At 60.5% G+C, this 25516-nt stretch overlaps 1 protein-coding gene across 1 annotated transcript; it reads right to left on the reverse strand.

Moving 5' to 3' along the window:
* Positions 1-60: 60 nt before the first annotated feature.
* Positions 61-25010, reverse strand: MAPK8IP1 (mitogen-activated protein kinase 8 interacting protein 1). The gene is made up of 12 exons (XM_076344589.1): positions 24922-25010; positions 17213-17318; positions 10171-10404; positions 6255-6336; positions 5163-6035; positions 4435-4510; positions 3809-3981; positions 3408-3517; positions 3146-3265; positions 2055-2125; positions 1573-1671; positions 61-1121 (listed from the first exon to the last, which is right to left on the reverse strand). The coding sequence occupies exons 1-12, from the start codon at positions 25005-25007 to the stop codon at positions 1049-1051; spliced, it is 2103 nt and encodes a 700-aa protein (XP_076200704.1). The 5' UTR covers positions 25008-25010; the 3' UTR covers positions 61-1048.
* Between the last annotated feature and the right edge of the window lie 506 nt (positions 25011-25516).

Raw genomic sequence — 25516 nt, forward strand, 5'->3', positions numbered from 1 at the left:
AAGGAATGAGCCAGGGCCCAAACTCACTGTGGTGGGACACAAACAGCATGGCGGCCCTGCTCCATGAACCATCATATTTAATAGTTGTTGCCATCACAGCAGATCCAGCTGAAGCACAGAGACCGCTGGCTGCAGGGACCGGGAGAGCTCTTCTACCTCCACGGTGCTTCACTCAGTTCCCTGCAGGCTTTAGCCCTTCCCTGCCCCACTTCTGGCAGGGACCCAGCTCTGCGCAGGGGCTGAGCCCCACTGCCCTGGGATGGTCCAGCCCTGCCGCTGCCTCTGCCACCTGCAGCTGGGGGGAGGGGGGGGAAAGGGGCAGAGAAAGTCTCCCCTCCCAAGGGTGTAGTTACTGCAGGGAGGTATGGGGGTACTTTTATCTCTTCCCAGGGCATGGATACAAGAGGGGAGGGTGGGGATGGGGGCAGAGGCAGGGGTGAGCTGTCTCAGCTCATCCTGGTGCTGGCATGCCTCTGGCAGGGGAGATACTGGAACCCTCTGTCATTCCCGTCCAGCAGCCTTGTCCCCAGGGCCCGGCAGGGAGGCGATGCCTGCCCAGGGCAAGCCCATCTCCCAGGCATGAGCCAGCACACGGGTCTTCTTTGCTGTAGCTGCTGTGTCTTCATACTGCGAGAGTCTGACTCTGCCACTGCATTAAAAGTCACCCCAGAGGGATGTGACGGGAAGCTGGGCCATGGTCGCAAGGAGGAGATGCTGTCACCCCAGCCTGCAGCAGGAAAGGGCCCAAGCACACTGCTGCCCACCCCTCCGCTGCTCACAGGCAGGGCACCCAGCGGGTGCTTCTCCAATAGAATAAACTAAGAGTATTTTGTACAATAAACACAATTTGTCCAGCCCTCCCCCCTCCCATCCCCCCAGCCCCAGCCCGAGGAAGGGGAGTCATGAAAAGAGGCGGTGCTCCGTGCCCCGGGGAGCCCTGCCCCGGGCCCGCTCCTCCTCCAGGCTCAAAGCAGCTCTTGTCCATGCACAACACGGGGAAGGGGCGAGATTGCAGCCCTGGCTGTGCAGGGGGTGCCTGTGCCAGCCCCTATTCCAGGTAGATGTCTTCCGTGGGGCACGTGTACTCCACATACTCCTTGTAGAATTGCTGAAAAGCCCTCCTGCAACACAGCACCGGGCAAAGCTGAGCAGCGTCATCCCCACAAGGCATTTACAGAGTCCCGCTTTCCTTCTCGCCCTCGCTCCCTACCCTGCGGCCAGTTTGACCCTCCAGTCCCCCAGCCCCTGGCCCCTCCTGCATTAGCACCCAGAGCTGCCATCAGAGCTGCAGGGTCTCCATCCTTGCTCTGATCCCCTGCACAGTGCAGGACTTTCAGCCATCTGCCTGCAAAGCTTTGTACTGGGACTTGTTCCAGTGTTGTCAGGAATACGCTGCCCGTAGCCGTCAGCCCTGGCTCTCACCCCAAGCCTCTCACTTGAGGGAAGAGGTGCCAGCCTGGGGCCAGGTCCAAGCCCCACATATATGGGGAGATGGCAGAATTCAGCCTGGCTGCCTTGTTCCTCCTGCCCTTCAGGAGCAAGCGCCTCCCTTCCTGCCCAGCTGGGACTCACCCTACAGACTCCGCCAGTGGCTTCGTGGACTCCTCCGAGACAAAGACATGACAAGCAAATCTGTGGTCAGCAGGGTGCTTGGTGATGAACCCAAAATATCTGAGAGCAGAGAGAGTGGGTGTGACTGGACCAGCAGACAAGCAGGCACAGGTACCCCACCATCCCCGAGCTGTACCCACCCCTGAGCCATAGGGGTTTGGGACGTGCACACACACACCCCTCCCCCCCCCCCCAACCCCTAGTGGCCACCAGCTGCCACGGCCTATGCCCAGAGCTGGGATGTAATTCCCATCCAAAGGCTGCTTTTGCATGAAGCCGCAGTGCTGGGCTCACAGGGGAAGGGGAGTGCTCAGGACCAAGGCACTGAGAAGCATCACCTTCCCAGCCCCAGTCATGCTGCCCCCAGGGAGCGGGAAGGCAGCAAAGCCTCCGTGCCAAGCTGCTGGTGTTGAGAGCTGCCCCGCCACCTCCTTATTACTCACTTGTTGTTCTTTGGATGGTACCCACAAAAGGAAATGTTCTTCAGCTGGAAAAAATGGCTACACTTGTTTACCTGGGGGAGAGAGAGAGACGAACTGTCAAAGCTTTCCTCCCCACCACCCTGTGGGGCAACCAGTCTCTGGCCCCTGGAAATATGCACTTGGATTGAGCAGTGAAATGAATTTGAGCCTGATCCTGGGCTGCTAGCAGAAGCACTTTCAGGATGGTCCCAAGCACCTGCACACAGGGTGCTCTTCCAGGCAGCCCTGCTGGCTCCCACCCAGGCTGCCTCTACCTCCAGCAGCTCCTGTGGGGTTTCCCTGGAGGCCCTGGGTTAGGCTGTACTCAGGTTAGGGTCAGTGCTGCTGTTTGCCCAGTGCACACAGCCCTTCTCCCTTGCTAAAAAGGCTCTCAGAAATACCAGCAGATAGAAGGTGAATGGATAACTTGGAGCTAAATAAGTCTTTCAAGCCTGCGTGTTCAAAGGGTCCCAACCAGAAATGAGAACTTATTTATACAGGTTTAAAGAGCAACCAAGTTGATGGCATCCTCTAGATACAGGCAGGACTTGTAGAAACCCCAGCCCAGCTCCCTGCCACAGCATCCATAGCCATGAACGACTCCTACGCCCCAGCTGTAGGGGAGGTTTCCCAAAGCCTTGCTGCAAAGCCCTCCCTTGCCTCTGCCCAGCATCTCGCTGTGCTTTGCTAGGCTACTTATGCAGAACACTAATCAGCAGCCTGCCATAGCCAGCTAAAGAGATTACAGGGCAGATCTGGAGGACACCACTCAAAATAGTAACAGAAAGATTTAGGAGCAGCTGACAGATTACCGGCGCAGCTCAGCTCGCAGCATCCCAGCATCCCAGCGCAGCGATGCACTTGGCAGCTGCGAGGGCATCAGCTGGTGGTATGGCCCAAAGCTGGGAGCCCACGAGGGACCCTGAGGTGGGCCTACAACCCCACTGATGGTGTTTCTCACACCCTTAGACGGGTGGAGATCCTCCATTTTCATATGCAAACATGACCTATAGCACAGGGGACACGAGCCAGCAGCTGGGAAGGGATGAGATGAGTGGGGAGTGGGGCACTACCTTGCTGTGCTCCTTGGAGTCATCAGCTTTCACGGCAATCTTGACCCCACGCACGCTGATCTCCAGGACGCAGCTGGAGGGTGGGTTAAAGTGCACAGTGAGGCGGCGTGTGGTGGCAATCTAGGGGGGGGGAGACAGAGAGACAAAGCCCTGGCACTCGTGAGCAGTGATGATGGCTCACCCTTTCCCTTCCCTTCCCCACTGAGGCTCTGCCCTGCTGCCAGGAGGAGCAGGCGCTCCCAGGGATGGGGTGGGACACTACCTTCTGCATGGCCGCACAGAGCACGTCGTTGCCCTTGTGATAGGGAACCTGCACCGAGCCGAGGAACTTCACCCGAAACTGGTCCACCCAGTCACTGCTCTTGGTCAGAGCTGGAAGAGAGAGCACGCGGTGGGGATCGCCTCTGGTGACCAGGAACGTGGGCTGAGATACACCTCCCCGCTCCATATTCCCACCCCCGCATGTTTCCCTGCCCAGGGAAGGCTTCCTGCAGCACCAGGTACCAGCTCCCAGCATCACACCAGAAGCTGCCCATCGGTCCCAGCTGGGTGCCCAACTTGGTCCTCCCTCCATCCCCCTGCTCAGCACCAGGCTCTGCTCAACAGAGGGGAGGTGGACACAAGATGGGGGACATCAGCAGGCTGCGCACAGAGGCTTGGTACCTGTTACATGGTCTGGGTCCTTGGTGACTTCGATAGCATAGTAGGCAGGAAAAATGCCCCGGTCACCCGTCCGCATGTTGTAGGCCTCGTACCAATAATCTTCTGCCTGCACCTCCACCAGCAAAGGATCGTCCACCTCCAGCTCCAGCTCATCCACGTGGCGAGGCACAAACCTGGGCAGGGAGGCACTAGCACCTGGCCAACCAGCAGCTCTGGTGGCCTTCTCACTGGCACACTGCTGGGGCAGGGGGCAACACAAAACCCACCGCTGGCCCAGGCAGGCAGCACCCTGGTGGGTGTAATTAGCTATGGGGACCTGAGATACTGAATAAAGCATCTGAGCATGTTTAGGCTCAAAAGGTGTCAGCACCCTGGCACCTAAGGCAAGGATATCCCTATGGCACCACCCATGCTGCTCCCCAGAGGTCCCAGCTGCCCTCGGAGGTCTTGTCCTGCCCAGGAGCGACACCTGCCCAGGCTGCTGCAGGGGCACGAGCTATGGGCAGTGGTTTGGTCCCTGGGGCTTCCCAAACACTGGTGTTTGGGCTGGCCCCACCATGGTGGGAGGACAGCACCAGCTTTGCCCCATGAGAGGCTGGGGACACCGCTCGCACCTGTAAGCTCACCTAAAGACAGCACGGTGGGTCTGCTCCTGCTCCTCCCCGTTGATCATGCAGGAGAACAACCCGAAAGACTCGGCACCTGGGGACAAAGGCAGAGGAGGACAGCTCAGCATTGAGGGGTCAGCACCACAACCAAGGGATGGACATAAAGCCAAACAGGCTGCTGATGCTCCTGGGTATGGCCCAGCCAAGACAAAACCACATGGTGCCACATGAGAGAAAGGCACGGCTAGGGCCGCCGCACTGGTGCCCAGTGGTCCCCGCTGGGACCACGACCTCCCTGTGCCACCTCGCACAGCTGTGACAGCTGGTGTCACCAGCACTGTGGGACAGGCCGCACCGCAGGAAGCCCTGCCTGCCGGGGCATGCTGCCAGCCGCGGTGCTCCTCTGGGCTCAGGGAGGAGGGGGACACTCCAGGAGGGATGCTGTCCCCCTGTGAGACCACCCAGCCTTCCCCTCAGCACAGACATACCTTGGGCTAGCCAAAAAAGCAGCCTGAAACACCTCCAGCCACTTCCACCTGCAGGTCGCAAGGCTTTTCCAAGCCCCCCCCACACCTCCCTGGCCACCAGGGACAAAACCACAGGCTACAGCAAGCAGAGCTAGGGCTGATGCCTGCTGGTGGCCCTCCACCTGGCCCTAAGTGTGCCCTCAGCCTCGCACCAGGGATGGGCAGGGCTGCCCAGGCAGGCAGCCACCAGCTCACCTCCCCCCAGCCCCCAGCACTCACTGGAGGAGCGCGCCCGGCCGCTCATGAAGACGTTGAGGAACTTCTTGGAGAAGTGGATGTCTGCCTCAGGGGTGGAGTCCTCAGAGAGGCAGACCGAGTCACGCTTCAGCGCATCTTCCTCGTACTCCTCACTGATGGCCGACTCGTAGGGTGAGGAAACGCAGTTGTCGTAGACGGTGGCCGAATCACTCTCGTCGCTGTAGCCCGAGTAGCACTGCTTGAGGCTGACCAGTTCCAGCTGCACATTCTCGTCCACCACCAGTGTGTACTTGACCGAGTCGTAGGAGAGGGCGCTGGTGTCCGAACTCACCGAGGCTCTCTGAAGGTTGTGCCCTGGCCGGGAGCCACCACTCCCACCACCACAGGAGGCCCTGGGCAGGTTCGTCTTGTCAGGGGAGGACATGTAGTCCAGCACCTCGTCCTCCTCGCTGATGGAGGGGTTGGTTTTTCCTGCCAGGGCCGAATAGCCGGTGTCAATGTCGGAGCTGATGGACATGCGGTTCTCACTGGACTGAGACAGGAATGGCTTGTCAGTCTCCAGGGGGTCCGAGTTCTTCTGCACAGGTGTCAGGTAGATCTCCTCTGTGGCCTCCAGCCTCACGTCCGTCTGGTAGTGGATGCGGTCCCGGTGGGCCTCAGGGCCCCTCGTTGTCACCACCACCACGCTGGCACCATGTGGTGGGGGCCGGCTGGTGGCCTGGTGCTTCTCGGGTGGCCGGGACAAGGCAACACAGGCAGGTGCCATCTGGGTGGCTGCTGTGCGCCGGCACGGGCTCTCCGTGGACGTGCCCCGGTCTTTGGTGGAGGTTGTGCTGTTTTGGTGATTGACCTCATCACTCAGGCAAACATGGTCGTGGGGAGGGGTCTGCTCACCTGGAGGGAGAGGAGAGCAGCACTGACAGCCCCGCAGAGGGTGATGCTCCCTGCCAGGGAAGGTGGCCAGGAATGCCACCCAGACTCAAGATGGACATGTACCCTGCATCCATGTGGGATGTTTCCCCAACCTCCTGCTCCGCCACCACTTGCCCCAGGCTCCTGAGAGCCACGAAAGGGTGCAAGGAGCTGCCCCTGGCCAACAGCCCAAGAACTCACCCGTCTTCAGAGGGGATGACGACCGGGACACCCGCTCCTGCCAACTGTGCTTTTTCCCCAGAGAGTTGTTATTCAGAGTGTCCTGAGGAGAAGAACAAAGCCGCCTTGTAGCCCAAACAGTAAACAGCGCGTGGCGCAGCGGCGGCAGCACCCATCCCTCCCCAGGTCCACAGCACCCCTCTTGGCTCCCACCTTGCCTGGGCACACCGGGGCATGTGGTGCTTGGGGGGACCCCCCCACCAGCCCCACATCTGGCCACGCTGCTGCTGCGAGAGCTGGTGCAGCAGCCAAAGCAGGGCGGGCAAGGAGCCAGCTGGGAGGCAGATGGCCTGGCCTGGATGGATGTACTTGTCCGCCCCGGGGAGACTCATATGCGGGAGCCCACGGCTGGATGGTCCCAAGCCAAAAATTCAAGACCTGAGCCTGCCTGGAGCCCACCTGGGCTGGGCAGGCATGCTTTGCTCCCATCCTTCGGGCCCTGCCTACCTTCAAACCACCCAACATTATTAAATGGGGGAAGTCTCAAGGGCCAAGGGTTGTGCTGCTGCCTGGCTGGGAGCCAACTACTGGATAGACTGACACCTGCTACTGGAGTCATCCATATTGGGTGTATATAGGAGTATACATATGCACACACACGTATATGTATGGATACATATCTATACATGCACACACACTTTTTTATATATATATATATATATATATATATAGTCCACTAGCAGACGTCAATTCTGATCAGCTGGAGAGGTGAGGCAGGATCGGGCCGCCCGTGCTGCTCATGCTTGGGAGAGTTTCTTTGGGTGCTGTGCCCTATGTGCCTTGCCCTGGGTGGCCGGCCTTGCATGTGCACACGCGTGTGTGCACAGGGGAACATGTGCTCAGCCTCACTGTGAGACCTGGGGACAGGGAACCACAGAGGTCTCGTGTCTGCAGGGCTGGGAGAAGAGCCCTCCCCAGTCCTGAAGGCCACTGGTCCCCCTCTAACAAGGGCCCTCCTGCAGATGGGGGACAAGTCCTCCCTGCCCATCTCCGCAAGGATGTTTCTCCCCCAGCTGCAGCAATGGCATTTTCTGTGCCGTTAGTTTTTGCTCAACTACTAAGCCCCGCTGGGACTCCCTGGATTTTCTCACGGCCTTATCGCCAGCCTGCAGCTATTACCAGCAGCGCAGGAGCTGCACCAACAAGTTCCCCATCAATACGAAGCAAGCCTTTGCCCTGAAACTCCACTGAGTCGCACGCTGCTGAACCACGGCTGCCAGATCCCTGCCTCCGCACGGGGAGGGGAGAGACCCCTGCCACAGGGTTTCGGCGACCTCCCAGCACGGCCTCCGCGAGCCCCTCCTGTGCCAAGGCAAATAACAGCGTGTCCCCACTTGCCTTTCCCAGGGACACGATGGGCTGGGATGCGGGCCAGGTGAGCTGCCGCAGCGACGGCCTCTGTGTGCAAAGTGCCACGGGGCCAGCACACGAGCCAGCCCAACTGCCTGGGCCAGGACAGGAGGCAGCAACACAGCAGGCAGAGCCCACCCATCCCACAGGGCCAGGGCACTCTGGGGTCTGTAATGCCCAGCCAGGGCAGAGAGGTGCTCATAAGGTCTTAGAGGATGAACCTAGCCAGTCCCAGCAGCTGTTTCTTCCCCTCCTGGGAAGCTGGGGATGCTCCTCTCATCCCAGGCCACCTAGCTGGGATGACTCTCACAGAGAGCCCAGCAGCAACCAAGACATCACCAAGCCAGCTCCTGGCCCCACAAGGAAAAGCTGGAGCAGAGGGTGGGACGGTGCCCTGCCCATGCACACCCTGCCCAGCACGAGGAGGCTGGAGGCACGGGACAGCAGCCCGGTGCCCTGGCTGGGCATTCAAGAGAGGATGCGTGGCCACGGTCCCTCTTCTGACCACCTTCAGGAGGAGGGAGCTGGGCAGGCCAGGAGGGTGCAGGAGGGTCTGGCACAGGTGGAGGCAGATCTCAGGCCCATCCCCAAGGGATGCCCTGCACCTTGTCCTCTCCTCCGGGCACCACATGTGGGCAGGAGTACCTGCCTACCTTTGGCCAGAGGTAGGCATCCAGAACAGGCACCCCAAGCACCTTAGAACCAGCCTGCCTCTGGCACTTCTCCTAGATCCTCACTTCTTGCTAGATGCCACTGACAGTGCTGTCCTCCCTGGGCAGCCATGCCCCAGCCCTGTACCCCCATCCCCACCGGCTCCGGGCTCCTGCTACCAGCCGCAGCAAAGCCCCCACCTCCTGTTCCCCATGTCCTCAGCTCCGGCCATGCCTCTGGCCCCACAGCCTCCAGCATCCCTCTGCGAGGGGACCATCAGCTCCCCCTCCCCAGCCCACTGTCTGTTCAACTCCTCCCCACCAAAATCCCTCTCTGCAGGCCTGCTGCCACTTCTGGACACTGGTTGGGACCCGCTGCCCGGGAGGGGGTCCCTGCTGTCCCCCATCCCCCCAGCTGGATGTGGCTGCCACGTGCCACTTGCTCCTCGGGGTCCCTGCACAGGGTGGGACAAGGCTGCTGCTGTCCCCTTGTCCATTATGCTCGGTGGGGCTCCACCCGCCTCCCCAGCCCTGTTGCCTTTGTCCCCGGTGCCAGCTGCCCCGAGGACGCCCATCCTGGCTCTGTGCCTTCCTCCTCCTCCTCCTCCCACCCATGACCTCAGGCAGAGAGCTGGCATCAGCTGCTGGTGCTGGGCTGGTGACACCCAGCTCTGACTACTCCCCATCTGTCACCCACAGGGACACCTGCCTCTTGCTTCATGCTCTTCAGCTGAACGTCACTGTGATGAAAATCCTCCTACTTGGCAGAAGGCATGGCTGAACGCAGGAGGGTGGCAAAAATAGCCCTGCACATCGCGCATCTTGCATGGGTTCGTGAAGTTTGCAGGAGAGACGGGACAAAGGGACTCTGGACACTGCTCAGAGGGCCAGCATGCAGGGCACCAAAACACCACCCGCCCCGGGGAAAACAGCAACCCCAAGGCTGTGTGGGGCAGGCAGTCTTGGGGAAAACCATCCAAAACCTCGTGCAAAATCTAAGAGCGAGTGAGACACCAGAATCCCCTCATCCTCCCGGCCACCATTTTGGGCGTTGCCGGTCTGTCTCTCAAATTTTGCACGGGGTACTGGCATTAATGCTTCTTTTGCTGGGTGCCGCTGCTCAGGAGCAGGGGCCACCGAGTTCCCACTTTTGGGCATGGGGCACCCAGTGTCACCATCATGCCCCAGGGCTAGCGCTGCCCTGGCCTGGGGCTGGAGCCCAGCCAGCTGTTGGCCAGTGGTGCTGCCCTGGGCTCACCAGCCCCTTGGCATGGTGCTCTGTCCTGCAATGGCTCATTCATGCATTCGGTACGCCCCACGGGCTCTGCTGGGGGCACAGGTCAGCCCTGCCACACTGATGCCCCGTCCTGGCCTGTTCCCTCCTACCTCGGCAGCAGGGATGGAAGAAGGACCCACCCGGGCCCTAAGCACCCCCATCCAGCCGCGCCGAGCATGGCGCCCGGGCAGGGGCGGTGCGGGGGTACAGCCTGCAGGGGCTCGGCGGTGCGAGGGGGTGGCACGGAAGGGAGTGAGCACGTCCCCGTGTCCCCGCCGGTGCCTCCCGGGCCCGCAGACCGCTCCCTCCGGCTCTGCAGCAGGGACCGAGCCTACGCTGCGCCCAGCCCGGCGGCGCGGGCGGCGGCGGGCAGGGACCCCCGGGGGGGGAGGGAGGAGGCCGCCCCACCGGGCATCGCGGCGAGGGGCAGCGGAGCCTCTCCCCGCCATCCCTCCAGCCGAGCCCCGCCAAGCCCCGCCATCCATCCCTCCATCCATCCCTTCATCCCTCCGAGACAAAAGCCCCCGGCGGCGGGAGCATCCCTCCTCCTCCCCGGACCCCTCGGCCCGCTCGCCCCGAGCTCCCCCCGTCCCGGCATCACCTGGCTGCGAGGCACCTGCGGGAAGAGGTTGAGAGTTGTGGGTCTCTTCGGCCTGTAGACATCCGTGGTCCCGGCCGGGGGGTCTTTCTGCAGCGGCTCGGGCGCCGTCTGCTCCTCGGCCGGCGCGTCCCCCGCCGCGTCGATGAGGTCGAGCTGGAGCATCTCCGCCTGCAGCCGGCTGGCCTCCCCGCCGCCCGCCGACCGGGCCCCGCCGCCCTGCCGGCTCACATGGCCCTGCCGGGATTAGCGGCCGCGATCAGGCCACGGGGAGGGCGGGCGGGCGGGCGGGCGGGCGGGCGGGCCGGCAGCCGCCGCGCCGCGCCTCCCGCCGGGGCCGGGGAAGGGGGGGGCCGGCGCCGGTGCAGCCGCATCGGCACCCGGCGGCCTCTTCCTTTTAAAGGGGCAGGGATGTTATTCCCGAGGCCGGGGAGCCCCGCGCCCCCTCCCCGCCTCCCCTGGCAGGCGCAGGGCAGCATCCGTCCTTGCTCGCTGCCCCGGGTGACAGGACACCCCCATCACCTCATTCCTGGCAGGTGCCTGTAGGTACATGTAACCATCACATTCACCACAAAGTGCACAAATGTGCACACCCAGGTTTCATCTCGACATAAAAAGGGCATTTTTTTACAGTGAGAGCAATCATTCACTGAAACAACCTCCCCGGGGACATGGTAGAGTCCCCATCGCTGGAGGTTTTCAAGACGCAACTGGACAGGGTGCTAGATAATCTCATCTAGGCTCCCTTTCCCATGAAAGGTTGGACCAGGTGATCTTTCAAGGTCCCTTCCAGCCTGGGCTATCCTATGATTCTTCCTCCCAAGGCAGATCATGCTCTTTCTTGCTTCCTGTCCTGGCAACTGGGACTCACACAAACACACAATCATTTTGGTTGGAGGCTTGGTCCAACCCCTGCCCGGAGCAGGTCTCTCAGGGCCTTGCCCATCACACCTGAATATCCTCACGGAGAGAGAACCCACCACTGCATTGGGCACTGGTGCCAGTGCTGTACTGCTGCTACTTTTTCTCTCTATGGGGTTGACATTTTCACTGCACACCTTTGAGAGGAGTCAGGCTCCTTCTTCCCTGTAATGCCCATTAGGCAGCCGGGGACAGCAGTTACATCCCCCTTGGCCTCCTCCTCTTGAACAAGCCTCTTCTCATACACCCTGCATTTGCACATATCGGCATGTGAAGCCATGCAGAAGGGACACCCAACAAGCCGGCAGCCTGACATTAGTTTTCCAGTCACCTGCTGGCAGTGGCTGTGCTCTGGCCGGGAGCAGCCCCACTCTTTCCCTTTGCACCCTTGGAGCAAGGTGGCCACCGTGGCCCGTGAGGGCTGTGAGGAGCGGGTGCCCTCATGGCTGCGTTGCTGGGCGAAGTGGCACCGATGTCCCCCCACGGCTGCAGGTGTTTAAAGGTCAGTGGTTTCCTTCCCAAGCCACCTTCCTTGCAGTAACCGGAGCTTGCATATGCGCAGGTTGCTGCAGCCAGCAATAAAGGCTGCAACTTGGCATTAGCAAGTTGAATTCCCCGTGTTATCAGCTGTTTGTGGTGACTGGGAAGCTTGTCAGCGGGCAGAGGTGAAGGGCATTTTTTTTGCAGCTGATGCTACCCGTGCCTCCGGCTGCATGGAGGATTCCCCTTGAGCTGTGGGAGAAGAAACAGCCCCAGCAGCTCTGGCAGCCCCTCCAAGAGCTCTCGCTGCTACCAGCTCCTAAACTGTTGGACTAAAGCCAGCACAGGCAGGGCTCTGCCTGCTGCAGGCACAGTACGACCCCTCTCACGGGGGCCATTTCACCCCAGTGTCCCTGCTGCAGACCTGGCAGGCACCGGGTGAGCACCTGGAGGAGCACTGCCACCAAAACCCATCTTCTCAAGGCTTTAAACATTTAACTCCCTTGTTTTTAATGTTAGCCTTCATACCAAGTTCTGTGTTTCCATGGCAGATCCCACCAGTTGCTTGTGGCAAATCACATGGATTTTAACAAGGAAACAGAAGCAAAGGAAAAGAACTGGGAGGAAATGCCGGCTAAATAGATCATACCTAGCTAAGGTAGGTGTGTTCGAGTCAGCTGGTGATGTTCAACCTAGACTGCTAATGATGCTGCCTCAGTAATCCTGTAGCCTACAGCTACAATCACTCGGAAAACTCACAGAGGAGGGAAAGTCCCAGAAGGATGCAGAAAAGAAAAACAGTACCTGTTTTGAAGAAAAGTGTGCCCTAGGAGGGATGCACCATTCCAGGTTCAATAGCTAGGAAGAAGCTACAACCACCACAGGCACTTATTAATGGACTGTAGCACAACAAAGTGATTTTGAAACCACACACCAATAGATCACCTTACCATCTGAGGGGGACCTGTGGTGATGTGCAAAGTGAGGGCAGGGACTAGACGTTGGGAAGCCTTTCTAACTGGAAGGATGCTGCCCCACCAGAACAGGTTGCCTCGAGAGCCCTCTAGGAACAAGTTAATGTAACCTAAGGCCAGCCTGAGTATGCTCACGCCTCAGCACAGACGCGATGGTGAGGTGACTTCCCAAAGTCCCTTCAGCCTGTGGGAGAGATTAGGGCATGTGGGAGAGCAGTACCAGTGCCCAAATCCCGTGGCAGGATGTACACAAGATGCACAGCTGGACCCCGATGCGGTCACGGGGAGGCTCACACCTCCATTACAGATCTGTCCCTGGGATGACCACGATGCTGGTGCGCTCCTGCTGCTGCTACCTCCCGCCCGCACAGTGCTGTCCCAATGGCAAGAAGTCCCAGTGTCCAGCAACTGGTCTCTGATGGTCCTGATGCTGTGGTCCATGGGCCCCAGGGGGGCCGGAGCAGCTCGAGCCCTGCTGCAATTGCGAGGTGCTGGGAGCACCCCTGGGAGCACCGGTCTAGCCAGGGGAACCGCCTGCGTGGGGGCTGCTGCTGACCCCAGGAAGGGTCAGATGCTGCTCGCTTCCCTAGGAATGAAAGACTCGTGCAAGGGGAGCAGGATGATACGCAAGATGTTGCTTGAGTGACCCTGGTCCCTACCCCCTATGGTCGAGCAGGTGAAAGGTTCTTCCCTGTTCCCCTACCCCTGCAGCCTTCCCTGCCGGAGAAGGAGTGACAAAACCTTCAGCTGGGAAAAGCAGTTTGTGAGCACGGGGAAGCAAGGGGGACTTGCTGAGCAGAAGGGACAACTGTGTCCCCTCTCCCTACCACCCGGCTATGACTGCTTTGCTCCCGGCTTCAAAGGGCCGGGAGAAGCCTCTCTGCCCCCAACCTGGCGCAGCCGCAGCTAGCGATGGATCACAGAGGCAGCTTCACGGGACAGCCTTTAAAAAGCCGCCTGGAATAAGCAGCTGCCTTGCTGCTGTTTTGTTTGCTCCCAGCCCACGCAGCTGGCTCCCCACCGGTCCCCGGATCAGCAGGTTGGCTGGCTCATGGCAGCTGCTTCCCACTTTGCAGTGGGTCCCGCTGGCCTTCTGGGGGTGGCTGCTGCCAGCGGCATGCTGGATCAGTGACGGTGAACATCAAGAGGAAGCCCGGCATTTCTAGCAGTCTTATGCTGGAAAAACAAAGTGGTTTGTTTTTTTCTCCACATATCTGTATCTTCGCGGCTGGTTCAGGCCTTTTCATGCAGACCACGAAGGCTCAGTACAGCCCTATATCAACTCTTTTCCTTTGGGCACTTGTTCTCATGCTCGCAGGTATTTCCAAGAGGGTATTTCTTTTTTTTTTTTTTTTTTATTCCTGCATTAACCATTTTCTGCAGCTCCTGGAATACAGATGAGGCACCAAGCCTTTATTAACCGCAGCCTGGTTGTTTGCTGGGATCCATCTTGCTGAAACCAGGGACAGTCACCCCAGATTTCCAAGCCACCAAACTGAGGCCAAACCCGAAGCAAAGGCCTGGCACTTCTGTTGCAACCGTCCGTCTCAATGCGCCCGAGTGCCCCGCTGGAGCCGGCTGCCATTTGCGAGGTGGGGGTGGCGTTCCTCACCCCGACAGCCCCTGCTCCTCCCCGTCCGGCCTCCTGCCCTGCCATTCAACAGCCCTACAGGCAGCACTCTCCTCAGCCCACCCCTTGCTTCGCTTCTGGTTTTAATTCACCCAGGGCTTCTTGTTGAAATTAAGGGGTGTTTCAGCTGTGATTGGGAATATTCCTCATTCTTAGTACGTGGTCTCCCGTCCATGAAGTGCGGTCCTCATCGCCGTATAGAGTTCCCTCTTGCACAAACATCAGTCTACGCCTCCTTGCAGTTTCTGTGTGTCTAAGCCACTATTTCTGGCAAGCTGCTAAAATAGCCAACAATGAAGTCATCTTTGTTGTTCCAGGACTGGAAAAAAACCCCAAACCCCATCTCTGTTTGGGTATAGAACTCCACACCAGCCGCCACGGGGTTTTGCTGCTGAGCGGCTTCACCCAGACCCCCCGCCTTGCCAAGGTCACCAGCTGTCCCCATCCAGCAGCCGCCTTCCCAGCCCTCTGGCAGGGTTTGTCCCCTCGCCCTGTCCCGGTGCTTTCCTGCTCATTGCTGGGGCAGTTACTGCGCCTGCCCATCTCTCTGGAGACTCGCCTCCGGGTCGGGAAGCTCAGAGGGGCTGGATGCCCCCAGCACCGTGGCTCACCATGCTCCCCAGAGCCTCTATTTTCCCCTTCCCCATTGCTCTCTGCTCCGGTGTGATCTGGCGAGCTGGCAGCTCACTCTCGCCCCGCATCCCTCACTCTGTCACCGGGCTTTCGCCAGCCGCCCGGTGCTGTGGGGGCGACCGGGGCCAACCCTCCATTCTACATACCACGGGTGCTCTGTGGCACCGGCACCAGGAGCTCAACGCAGGCAGGGCATCAGCGCAGGGCCCCCCCGGCCTCGGCCCCGGCGTTGGGCTGACTTGCCAAGCCAGCCATCCCCACGTGATGCAATTAGCTGGCTGATGCCGGCCGCAGGTCATTACTGATTTGCTGGCCCCTGCACCACACACAGACCCGGCCAAGCTGCTCCCTCTGGGCCTGGCTGCTTCTATCAGGCAGATCCTGCAACCCCATCGCCCCAAGCTCGCTCCAGACGGCAATTGGGTTGGAAAGCTCCCTGGCTCTCGCCTTCGACGTTTGGGATTGAAAAGCCCCTCTTGCTGCCGTTGCTGTCACCACTTTCGGTTCTGCTCCTTGGGCAATCCTCCGTGTTCCATATAAACAATTTGGACATATTTTTAGCAGGCATTTTTTCTGAGCATGGTAGGATTCTTCCTTTGCTGTGTTTATGAATAGCTCATTAATTCCCCGGGGGCAGCCTCACATCCCCTTTCCACCCCAGCAGACTCTCAGTGCACCCAGGCATTTGTATAAAGCAGCTCTGAGCCGTCCCTGGGGAAGGTGTGGGGCTCGCTGCTGGAGCCTGAGCAAACCCTCTACTGAGGGTCAGGTCTCTGCATCGCAGCGCAGGGATGCAGAAACCCCTCAGTAAACTGTTTTAAATGGGTGAAACAGTCTATTTTTCCTCACCCTCAAGGAAGGGCTGCAGTGGTTAATCTTCAAGTCCCCTCTACCCTTTACGCTCCCTCCCAAACCTCAGTCAAGGGCTGGCAGTCCGTAAAGAAAAAATAAATCCTGTCCTAAGAGCCCAGTGGTGCTATTAGCAGCGGAGAACTGGGATGGCTAATGGGAAGCATCCAGCAATGTACCCACAGCCCCTGCCTGCCTCACCTATTGCAGGCAGGAGGATCTTCCTGACACCCTGCCCTCACTGCGGCTGTGCCCTCAGGGACACCCAGCACCGGGTTTTGCCTTTGGTTTTGCCTCCAGCGTTATCCCTCCTTCCTTCAGCATACACAGCCCATGAGCCCAGGCTTTCCCCGTCCTTCCCCAGCCATCACGTCCTGGAGCAGGAGTCATCTGTGGCCAGAGCAGAGATGTGGAGCAGCAGCCCCATCTCCAGGAGCAGCTGAATTTCTGCTGGGAAGGTCCTGAATTAGACCAGGGAGCACAGCAGGACACCTTCACCTCCCAGGGGTGAGGTTTGCCTGTACCCTCCTGCCTGCAACGAGGGATTCCCAACACCACAAATTCACTTTCTAATTTTAAATCTGCAACAAACTCCTCTGCCTTTCCCCTCCTCGCTGGGTCCTCATCAGTTTTGCAGATGAAGTATTTCTCCTGAGGGATGAAATGATTCTCAAACCATTTGGTTGCTCCTCCAGCGTTTGCATCCCTTTAGTGTGAAACACATTGGCAAAATGCAGAATCCCTGCATATTTCCAAATCCAATGTAATTCTCAGTTTATCTCCACGTTTCTGCCCCCATGGCTTTCTCGGGCAGTTCAAATAGTGGTGTGAACCCTGTTGGTGTCTCCACAGCATGGCCCAGGGTGCTTAAGGTGGATGGGAGACCCACCTGCAGCATCTGCACAGGCTTCACAGCTCCCATTTTTATTTCACCTGCTGCCTGCTGGGGTTGGAGCCGCTTCCTCCATCCCTGTTTCACTGACACGTCAGGTCTCCCGCTTCTGAAACACCTGAGGATGGCTCCTGCTAAAGGCAGCCAGAAGTAATGCCTCGGGGGAGTGGAGGAGGGCTCTCACCATGCCAGCCCAGATGCACCTGCAGGTCCAGGGATGCACCTGCAGGTCCAGGGATGCACCTGGGAGCAGGAGGCACAGCCTGTGCAGGACTCTCAGTGCCACCTCGCATGTGTCCTTGCTTCCTGGGGATGCCCATCAGGTACCAGAGGCTCGCTGGCCATCCCGCTCAAATGGGGACCTGCCCTCAGTTGCGCCCAAACCCTTAGGCTCATCCCTGAGGAATGAACTCAAACCCCTCCAGCACAGTGGGGACCAAAAGGCACCGGCTTTGAGATGCTTTTTTGTCCCCTGGGTCTGTGCTGTGCCACGGTGAGGAGAGGGCACTGCCAAGCAGAGGGGATTGGGGTCATGGCAATGGGTTCATTAAGGAAGCATCACTGGCCTGGGGATCTAGTGGTCCTGCACAGGAGCTGCTGGCCCTGTCAGCCCCACCAGCACGCTCTGCCTGTCCCCATCCCTCTCCCTGTCCCCATTGCGCTTACCCGGGTGGCCAGGCTCTCCTTGCAGTGCAGGCTGATTCCACATTCGTCAGTGATCTCGGAGAGGTCTTCATCCTCAAACTCCTCGAGGCTGATGTCATGGGTGAGCCTGGAGGGAGCGGAGATGGGGTGGTCACCCACTGCACAGGTGGTGGGCAGGAGGGTGCATGGCGGCATGCTGCCTGCGGGCAGGGAGCAGCACCGCCCTCCCTGGGAGAGGCTCTCCCAGTCTTTACTGGGGAGAAAGACTGGGAAGGGTGCTCCTTCTGGAGGGGATAGGTCTGTCCCCACCGAACAGCTGGGCTTGGCATGGTCCGCGGCTGTGGGGAGGCAGGAGGAGCGTGCCCCAAACCAGCCCCTGCCTGACCAAAGCCAGCAGGGACGTGCAGGTTGGGAGAGGACAGGACAGACGGCACAGCCAGGTGTTCCCAGGAGGTTCGGCTCCCACCATCCCAGGGAGGCTCTGGGGTTGTCCCAGCTGGGCACAGACACCCAGTGGGGCAAAGGCCGGGGTTACAGGGAGGGGAAGGGCTGGGGATCCTGGCAGGGCACAGCTGGAGGATGGACCCGCTGGGACGGGTGACCACATCAAGACCCACAGACCTTGCAAGCACTGCAAACCCGCCGGCCATGGCATGACCAGTCCCCGAGCCACAGCTGAGGGATGTCCCAGCCCAGATGCCTGCAGTAAGAGAGGGCAGCAATTTCCCTCTACGCCAAAATCACTCGCTGGGGTGAGTGCGGGCATCTCCACGGCCATAGGTGCTGCCAAGCCCGCCCTCCCGAGCCTGCCTGCGTGGCCTCAGGGGTCCCTTATGGCTATCAGCCCCACAGGCTCATTATACCCCTTTAAAAAGTTTACAGAGATATCCTTTTAGTGGCTGGAAACGTGCTGACGAGCAGGCTCCTCGCATGCTTGTTTGCATCCTCAGGGGGACAGTGCGGCGCTCCTGGCTTCTGTGCATTAAAACATTTCTCCACAGTGGTACCACAATGCTCCTCTCGCTTATTCATTACCACGAAGGTAAATAAAAGAGCCCAGCTCGAAAGTCCTCTGCCAACCAACTCAGCCCCCCGAGTTCATCTGGAGCGGCCACAGGCGCTGCTTTGTGTGCTGCCATTTCCATTTGCTCCCAGCTCCTCGGGCTGGGAGATGCTCGGGTGGAAGCACCACACCAAGCCCCACACCCCTCTCCGGCTTGGCCTTCACTGGCAGGGAAGGAAGGAGAAGGGTATTTTGTGACCTGCAGAGCTCCCACCCTCATGTTAAGCATCACTCGCACACCTTGGGCTCCCCCCCCTGCAGTGGCACCAAGCCAGTGCCATGGAAGGGTAACACCTCCCTTGTCCCAGCCCCCGGAGGGAGGGAAGGAGCAGGAGAAGCCCATGGAGGAAGCAGCATCTCCCCTCCATATTTCTGAGGACCCCGCCAACGGTGGGCTCCTGTGGTGAAGTTGGCCAGGAATGGCTGTGCCCATGGGGGCAGCCCCCATGAGATGCATCGGGGGGGCAGGGACACAGCCTTCAGCACAGGGTGGGGTGTCCGGACCCCCCCCTCCCCATCTCCTGCTGGAGACACCCCCCCCCCCAGCCCACGGGAGGAAACGTGGAGCAGAAGGCTCATGACAAGCCTTCAAAGCATGAATCGATTTCTTCTCTGGTTACGCAGGTCGCCAGGGTGGGACACCGTCAGCCGCTAATGCTCGGGGCCTCCAGCCGCCACGGTGCGGGAGCGCAGCGGGCACCGTGGGGTCCCACCGAGAGACGTAATGTTGCCGAGGGGCTGGCAGGGGCTCCTCGGCTCTGTGGGAGCAGCTGGGGTGGGTGGCAGTGCCCCCCGCTCCAGGATGGGGACCGCCAGCCCTGCCCATGCTCTCAGGGATGGGGAGACGATGCGCAGGCCCTGCCTGCAGATGCTGGTGCATGGCAGGATGCGGCCAGCTGCCTTTGCTGCTCTGGCGCCTGGCTGCCACGCAGCTCCCTGCGCAGCCAGGAAAACTTTGGGCTCGACTAGGTGCCAAGTTTGCTCCTGTCCTGCAGCCATCGCTTGCGGAGAAGGGCAATGTGTCCAGGGACAAGGGGCTGCCCCACGTCCCTGCGCCCACCCACAGGGACAGCCCTCCCTCCCCAAGGCCCGGCGGGTCCCCTACCATTTCTCCCACTGATCTTCCAGCCAGCTCTCCTCCTCGGTGTTCGACTCCATTTTCAAGGGCAGATGCATTGAGGAGGACCCCCCTTCCCTGGGGTACACGCTCCCACCCCAAAGAAGACCCCCAGGCCCAGGGCGAGGAAGAGTGAGGGAGGTGACGGCTGAGCCCCGGGCACCCGCTGCCCCTCCGCCTGCCCCGGTGCAGTCTGTGGCTGCCAGTGCTGCTCTGTCTCCTCACTGCGCAACCTGGGGAAGCTCATTAAAAATAGATGGAATCAGCTGTCCTGGAGGGGAAAAAAAAAAAAAAAAGATAACCTCCCCAGCTGAGCCAGTGCCAAGTCCCTGCACTCTGCTGGGGATGCTGACTGCCTCCGCCTGCCAGCCAGCCAGCCCGGCTCCTGGTCCTGCTCCAGCACCCACTCCCCAGCACCCACAGCGGGCACAGGGGATCTGCTTACCCCGGCATGGATGCCCGCGCCACCCGGCCTCCTGCTCCTCCTGCCCTTGCCACATTGCTGGTCGAGCCAGGGACAAGGGGCTCTGCCCCTCTCTGCCCTGCCGCAGTGATGGGATCCCTTCCTGCAGGAGACGGGAACATTTGTCCGGCTTCTCGCCAGGTAGAGCGGGACCGGCTCACCAATGCAAAGGCCGGAGCGTTCCCAGCACAGCGGGACCAGCATCGTGACCAGCCACATTCCCCGAGTGGAGGAAAGCAAGAGGAGCACCTTCGCCAAGGGGCAAGCCCAGCCAGTGCAGAGCAGTGCCGGGAGCGCTGCCCTTTCTCTGTCTGCCCCCACCTAACCCCCAGCCCCACTGCCACCTCAGGCAGGGCCATCCCCAAGCTTCCCCAACCTCTGACCCCTGTTAAGGGCCAGAGAAATAGCCGGTGAGCTGCTCTGCCAGCTCCCACCCCTCTTCTGCTGCCGAAGGAAATATGGGCCTTTCCCAGGAGAGGCTGCCAGATGTTGCCGACAAACTGTTAGTGTAGTGGCCTCAGATAATCCTCCATCACCCCCATGCCTCTTACAGCCACTCACCGCCCGCTGGCGTGCTACAGACCCTGAGTCTCCACGGAACCATTCCCCCCTCACCCCGTCAGGACGGAGCCCAAGCAGCTCTGGGAAAGAGGCGCCCACCCTGATTTCAAGATGAGGACACAGCATCCCCCTCCCCACCAGCTGCACATACACTGCTCTGGCACCCAGCAGGGTCGCACCCCACTGCTGGCCATTGCAGCACTGCCCTCCTGCCCCACGCTGACACGCACCCCAGGAGCTCTCCTTGGCCCCCCAGCCCAGGGGCTGAGTGATGGGTGCATCTCCCACCAGCCTGACCAGCACTGCCAGGTCCTTGGGACCCAGCTTTGCCCCTGGCCCGGTTAAGGCGGGTGATGTTCGCAGGGGTCGAGCTCACCGTGTTGCCTGGACCACTCCGCTGAACTAACTTGTCACTGCATTAGTGCCATGCCACCAGCGAATGTCACTCATGTACTGTGTTCATTGCCTCTCAGCTCCCCGATAATGGTATCCAGGGCTTCATCTTCCCTATCAGCTCTGCCTGGAGGCACCTTGTCTGCTCGAAACCTCCTCGCTTAATGCAATGAATAAAGAAATCTCTATCTCCATATTACTCCCACCCTTTTCTCCTCTCACATGGATGCTCCAGGACTTCCTAGGAGATACAAGGAAGCCTCTCCGTTATCCCCCCTGCTCCTCATGCTGGAAATACCCCTGCCTTTCTCTCTTGCTTCTCAAATAGGCTAAAAATACCAGCAAAATGAAACAGCTCTGACTCCCCTCAGCTCCATCATTGGTAGTAAAAGTCTGAGCAGGACCTACACGGGTATTTTGGCCAACTTCCCTCCCCAGCAGCAGCACTGAGGCATGGGTGTCACCTGCGTGCCACTGCAGGCTGGCACCACGGTGTCACAGGTACGTGGGAAGTTGCCCCCTGGTCGTGAGGGTGGGCAAGCCCTGCATCTGCAGAAGTTATGGGTGCTTTCCTGAAGGACGTGATGAGAGGCTCCCGGAGGCTGGCAGCCACGCTGAATGCATGAGAACTGATACAGTCAGGACACCCAGCAACTGCAAGCAAGGGAGCACATGTGTCTGCGTGGGCGGAGGCAGCCGGTACCTGCCCTTAGCAGGGGCAGCTTGATCGCAGTCCTAATAACAGCCTTATAATCAAGCCTGGCTTCTGCGCCTCCCTCCACTCCATCCCCCGCCAGAGAAAAGGGGATTTCCAGCCTCCCCAGCCCGCTGCTGCTACGCAGGATTTCCAACGTGGGGACTTGGCCAGGGCAACACAGCACGATGGAGCTGGGGACTCCAACAAGCCCGGCTAGCCAGGCCACGCTCCGATACTCTGCTCCCAGTCAGTGCTGTGTGGAAGTCCTGTAACCAGCATCAGTGGGAAAGAAAGTACTATCCTACATTTGGCTGGCCCCGGGTTTTTCTTCCATCGCAAGAGCCACCGAGACTCTTCTATGTGAACCGAGGAGAAGGCTCCTCTCTCTCTCCATCAGAACAAGACAGCCCTTTTGTCTCCCCTCACAAGAAGACAGGTAGCCCCACTCCGATGCCCAGCTCATCGCCTCCAAAACAGGCTCCTCTGACAGCTCCAATGAGCACAGCAGACATGTAAAACAACCCATAGTGCTGGGACTGATTTTTGCCTCAGCCTGAAGGTGCTTCCTTGAACTTCCTGAGGAGATGGAGAGGTCTCCTTCCCCCGGAGACCTCCTGCCTTCCTGAGGCTCCAGCAACGGCGCGGAAATGGGCTGTGATTTCCCACAGGGCTCCCCAAGGAGCAGGGTAGTTTCCCCCTCTCTCCTGACCCATGCAAAAAACCCCCTAAGGGTTTCCTTCCCTAGGAGCCTTCCTGCCCCAGCAGCTAGGTGGATTGGCGAAACCAGGAGACAGAGGAGATTGGTCGCTGACCCACGCCCCCAGGGTCCCGGCTACATCAGAGCCATGCTCCAGTGGGCAGCGGGGCAGGCAGCCAGCAGGGCAAGCACTGCAGGGCCCTGCACCCAGCTGCGCTCTGGTTGTGCCAGCCCTCCCTGCCCCTCTTATACTGGGCAGAGGGACCCCCACCCCCAGAGAGGCCCCAGAGAGCCCCTCACAGGAAAGCTTGGTCCAAAGCCCTGGCAAAGCTCCTTGGCAGGGTGAAGAGCTGCAACATGGTGTCCCAGAGAAAGATGCCAAGGAGGCCCAGCGGGGCACAGCCCCGACCGTGGGGCTTTGGGAGGCTTAAGGACAACAGGGAGGCTGGGTGAGAAGAACTTTTTTATTACTGTCTCCTAAAATGCTGTTGTTCTTGTCATGGTGAGCAGCCACCTCTGGAGGTCCTCCTGGCTAAAGGAGGGCTCATCCCACCATCCTTCTCCTTCCACCTCCTCTCAGATAACACCAAACCATCACCGGCACTGAAGACCTGCCACACCACTATCTCTGGCCACCAGAGCTTCAGACCCCAGCCCATCGGGCCACTTGCTGGCCAGGACCAAGTCCTCTCTTGATTCAAGCCACCTGATCACCTAACACTTGGGCCAGCGCATTACAGCTCAGGGAGCTGGAAGAGCAGGTGCCTGTACCAGAGGGCAGAAAAGCTGAAATACCTCATCCCGCAAGCAGCAAGCTGGGGTACAGGGCAGGGCTCACCCAGGACCTCACCGCCAGCCACAGGCTGATCCCTCACCCTAAACCATGCTCATCGCTGCCGGCTCCAGCTCAGCCGCGGGGGATGGCCACTCACCGAGCCCCCGCACTAGGATTGCAGGACCTGGAACAGGCACAACCCAAGCTGTGCCACATAACCCAGCTCACAAACGTTGCACAAACAGGGCTCCCTCCTTGCACGCTGCTCCCCACCACAGCGTTGCCTCTGGTCTGCCAGACCCTGCCCCAGGCTCAGGGACATCACCAGCATCTCCTTCCACTTCATATCTCGCACCCCGAACTCGGCGCCCGGGGAAGATCTCGCGCTCCTGCCCCAACTCCCCAGCTCTCCGCCCAGCTGCACGGCCTCCCCCGTGGAGGTCGGTTCTTCCCCGGGGCAGACTGCCAGGGCGCTGGGCTCCTTTTCCAAAGGTCTGAGGCACGGCAAGAAGCACCACCTCATTCTCCCTCCCAGGGTGTTGCTGTTTACTGGGGAGCAGAAGGGTGCCCAGGGGACAGCCACTGCATCCAGGACAGTGCCGGGTGACAAGCCCGACCCCCTCATGGGCCCAGAGCTGCTCGGCGGCTCAGCCTCCGGCCCCTGGCTCGGTAGCCAAGCCCCTTCTCCATGGTGGACATTTCCAGAGGCAGCATTTAATCGGTCGATTTGCAGGGTTTACCCAGCCATGTTGCAACAGCTCCCAGCAGCTCTCACAGCCAGCACTGCAATAGGAGACGGTTGCCGAAGCCCCGGAGCCACTTGGCAAAGCAGAGGAGCCCTTCAGGGGTAAATTGCCTGAACAACCACCATAGCTCAACTGCACCTGCCTGCTTCCTCTCAGGGACCCGCTGGCCCCCAAGCCTGAGGGGCTGGAGCCTGCCAGCGGCAGGCATGAGCTAAGCCATGGCCCCAAGTGTGGACCAGCCCCTCCTCTCCCTCCCCAAAATCTCACCACACAAAGCAGCTGGTACTGAATCCCCCTTCTCAGCCAGCTCCCCCGCAGCACCCCTGGGTGTCAGAGACAAGCAGAGAGCAATGGCTGACGATGACACGGCCGCCAGAAGCATCGAGCCTTCCCCAGATGACAAGCAAGCAATGCCGGGCATCGCACCCGCGAGCCGTGGGCTGAGCTCCCTTACCTGCCCAGCGCATCCCCATCCCAGAGCTGCCCTCGGGAGGCACCAGAGGGTCCAAAGCCCCCAGCCTCCGCAGGTCAGCACCTCTAGCCATCCCTGGCCTGGCCCATGCCATCGGAAGTTCCTGTGAGCAGCCTTGCTGGGTTTCGGAGGAGAGACAGCCCCCTGCATCCCAAATCAATGGGAGCGCTTGGTATTGCCGAGAGGATCAATTCTGGCATTCTCCCACCATCTCAGTTGGGGTTCCTGTTTCACAGGGGTGGGAAGGAAGCGGGAGCACCTGGGATTTCTAGGAAAGGGCTAGAAAAAGGCTTTCCTGGGGATGGAGAAAGAGATGCAGCTTTTTTTTTTTGTGAGGAAGAGGTGTTTGAAAAGAAGATGACAGGTATGGAGGCTGGGGGGGTTGGAGGGGGACATGGGGCCAAGCAGAGGCCTGGTGGGAGCTGAAATGCTATATGGGGTGAAAGCCAACATGGGATTGGGGGGGGGGGCCTGAAGCAACATATGGTGTGGGCGGGCTGAAGCAGTGATGGGGGGCTGGAGTGATGTGTGGGATGGGGGTTCAGCGGTGTCTGGGGTGGGGGGGCAGAAGGGATGGGTGGGGCGGGGGGCCGAAGGGATGCGCGGGGAGGAGGCAGAAGCACTGGACGAGGCGGGGGCCCGGCGCGGCGGTGCGGGGGGCTGCAGCAGATGGGGAGCGCTTCCCGGGACGGGGGGCAGGGGCAGCCCCGCGGGGATCCCGGGGGGGAGGGAGTGGCGGCCGGTACCTGAAACTGGGGGGCGAGGCGAGGTGCAGCCCCAGGAAGGGGGAGGAGGCGGGCGGGGATGCGGCTCCTTTCTCTCGCTCCGCCATTCTGTGGCTCTCTCCATGCAGGCGGAGGGCGGGCGGGAGGGAGGGAGGCAGGGAAAGAGGGATGGAGGGAGGAGGATGCTGGCGGTGCCGGCGGGGAGGGACATACCTGCCGCCGGGGGGGGGGGGGGGGGGGGGGGGGGGGCGGGGAGCGCAGCCCGGGGGCTCCTTCCCGCGGCCCCCGGCGGCAGCTGCAGAACAGATGCGGCCGCAGCTGGAGGCGACACCCCGCACCCCGTCCCCAGACGCACCGCCCGGGCCCTAGGAAACGCCGGCCCCGGCGAGGCAGATGTGCCCGCAGCTGGATCGCCCCCCATGCTGTGCCCGCAGCTGGAGGCAGCGCCCCCCCCGGGCAGATGTGCCGCAAGTGGCGGCAGCAGCCCCAGAGCCCCCGGTGCGGGGGGGTGGCCGGGGTCTCCCCCAGGCCCGGGGGAGCAACCCCAGGAGCGGGGCCGGCTGATAGAGCAGGCAGACAGCAGCCCAGGGCAAGGGGTTGGACACACAGGGCCACT

The sequence above is a fragment of the Aptenodytes patagonicus genome, chromosome 7 (genome assembly GCF_965638725.1).
Source record: "Aptenodytes patagonicus chromosome 7, bAptPat1.pri.cur, whole genome shotgun sequence".
NCBI lineage: Eukaryota > Metazoa > Chordata > Aves > Sphenisciformes > Spheniscidae > Aptenodytes > Aptenodytes patagonicus.

Bases quoted from the DNA above. Each gene is read 5' to 3' on its own strand.
- MAPK8IP1 (XM_076344589.1), bottom strand. From the start codon at position 25,007: ATGGCGGAGCGAGAGAAAGGAGCCGCATCCCCGCCCGCCTCCTCCCCC. The intron at 6,337-10,170 runs GTGATGCCGGGA...TCTTCTCCTCAG, and splicing joins CGCAGGTGCCTCGCAGCCAG to GACACTCTGAATAACAACTC. The intron at 6,036-6,254 runs GTGAGTTCTTGG...CTCTCCCTCCAG, and splicing joins GTCATCCCCTCTGAAGACGG to GTGAGCAGACCCCTCCCCAC.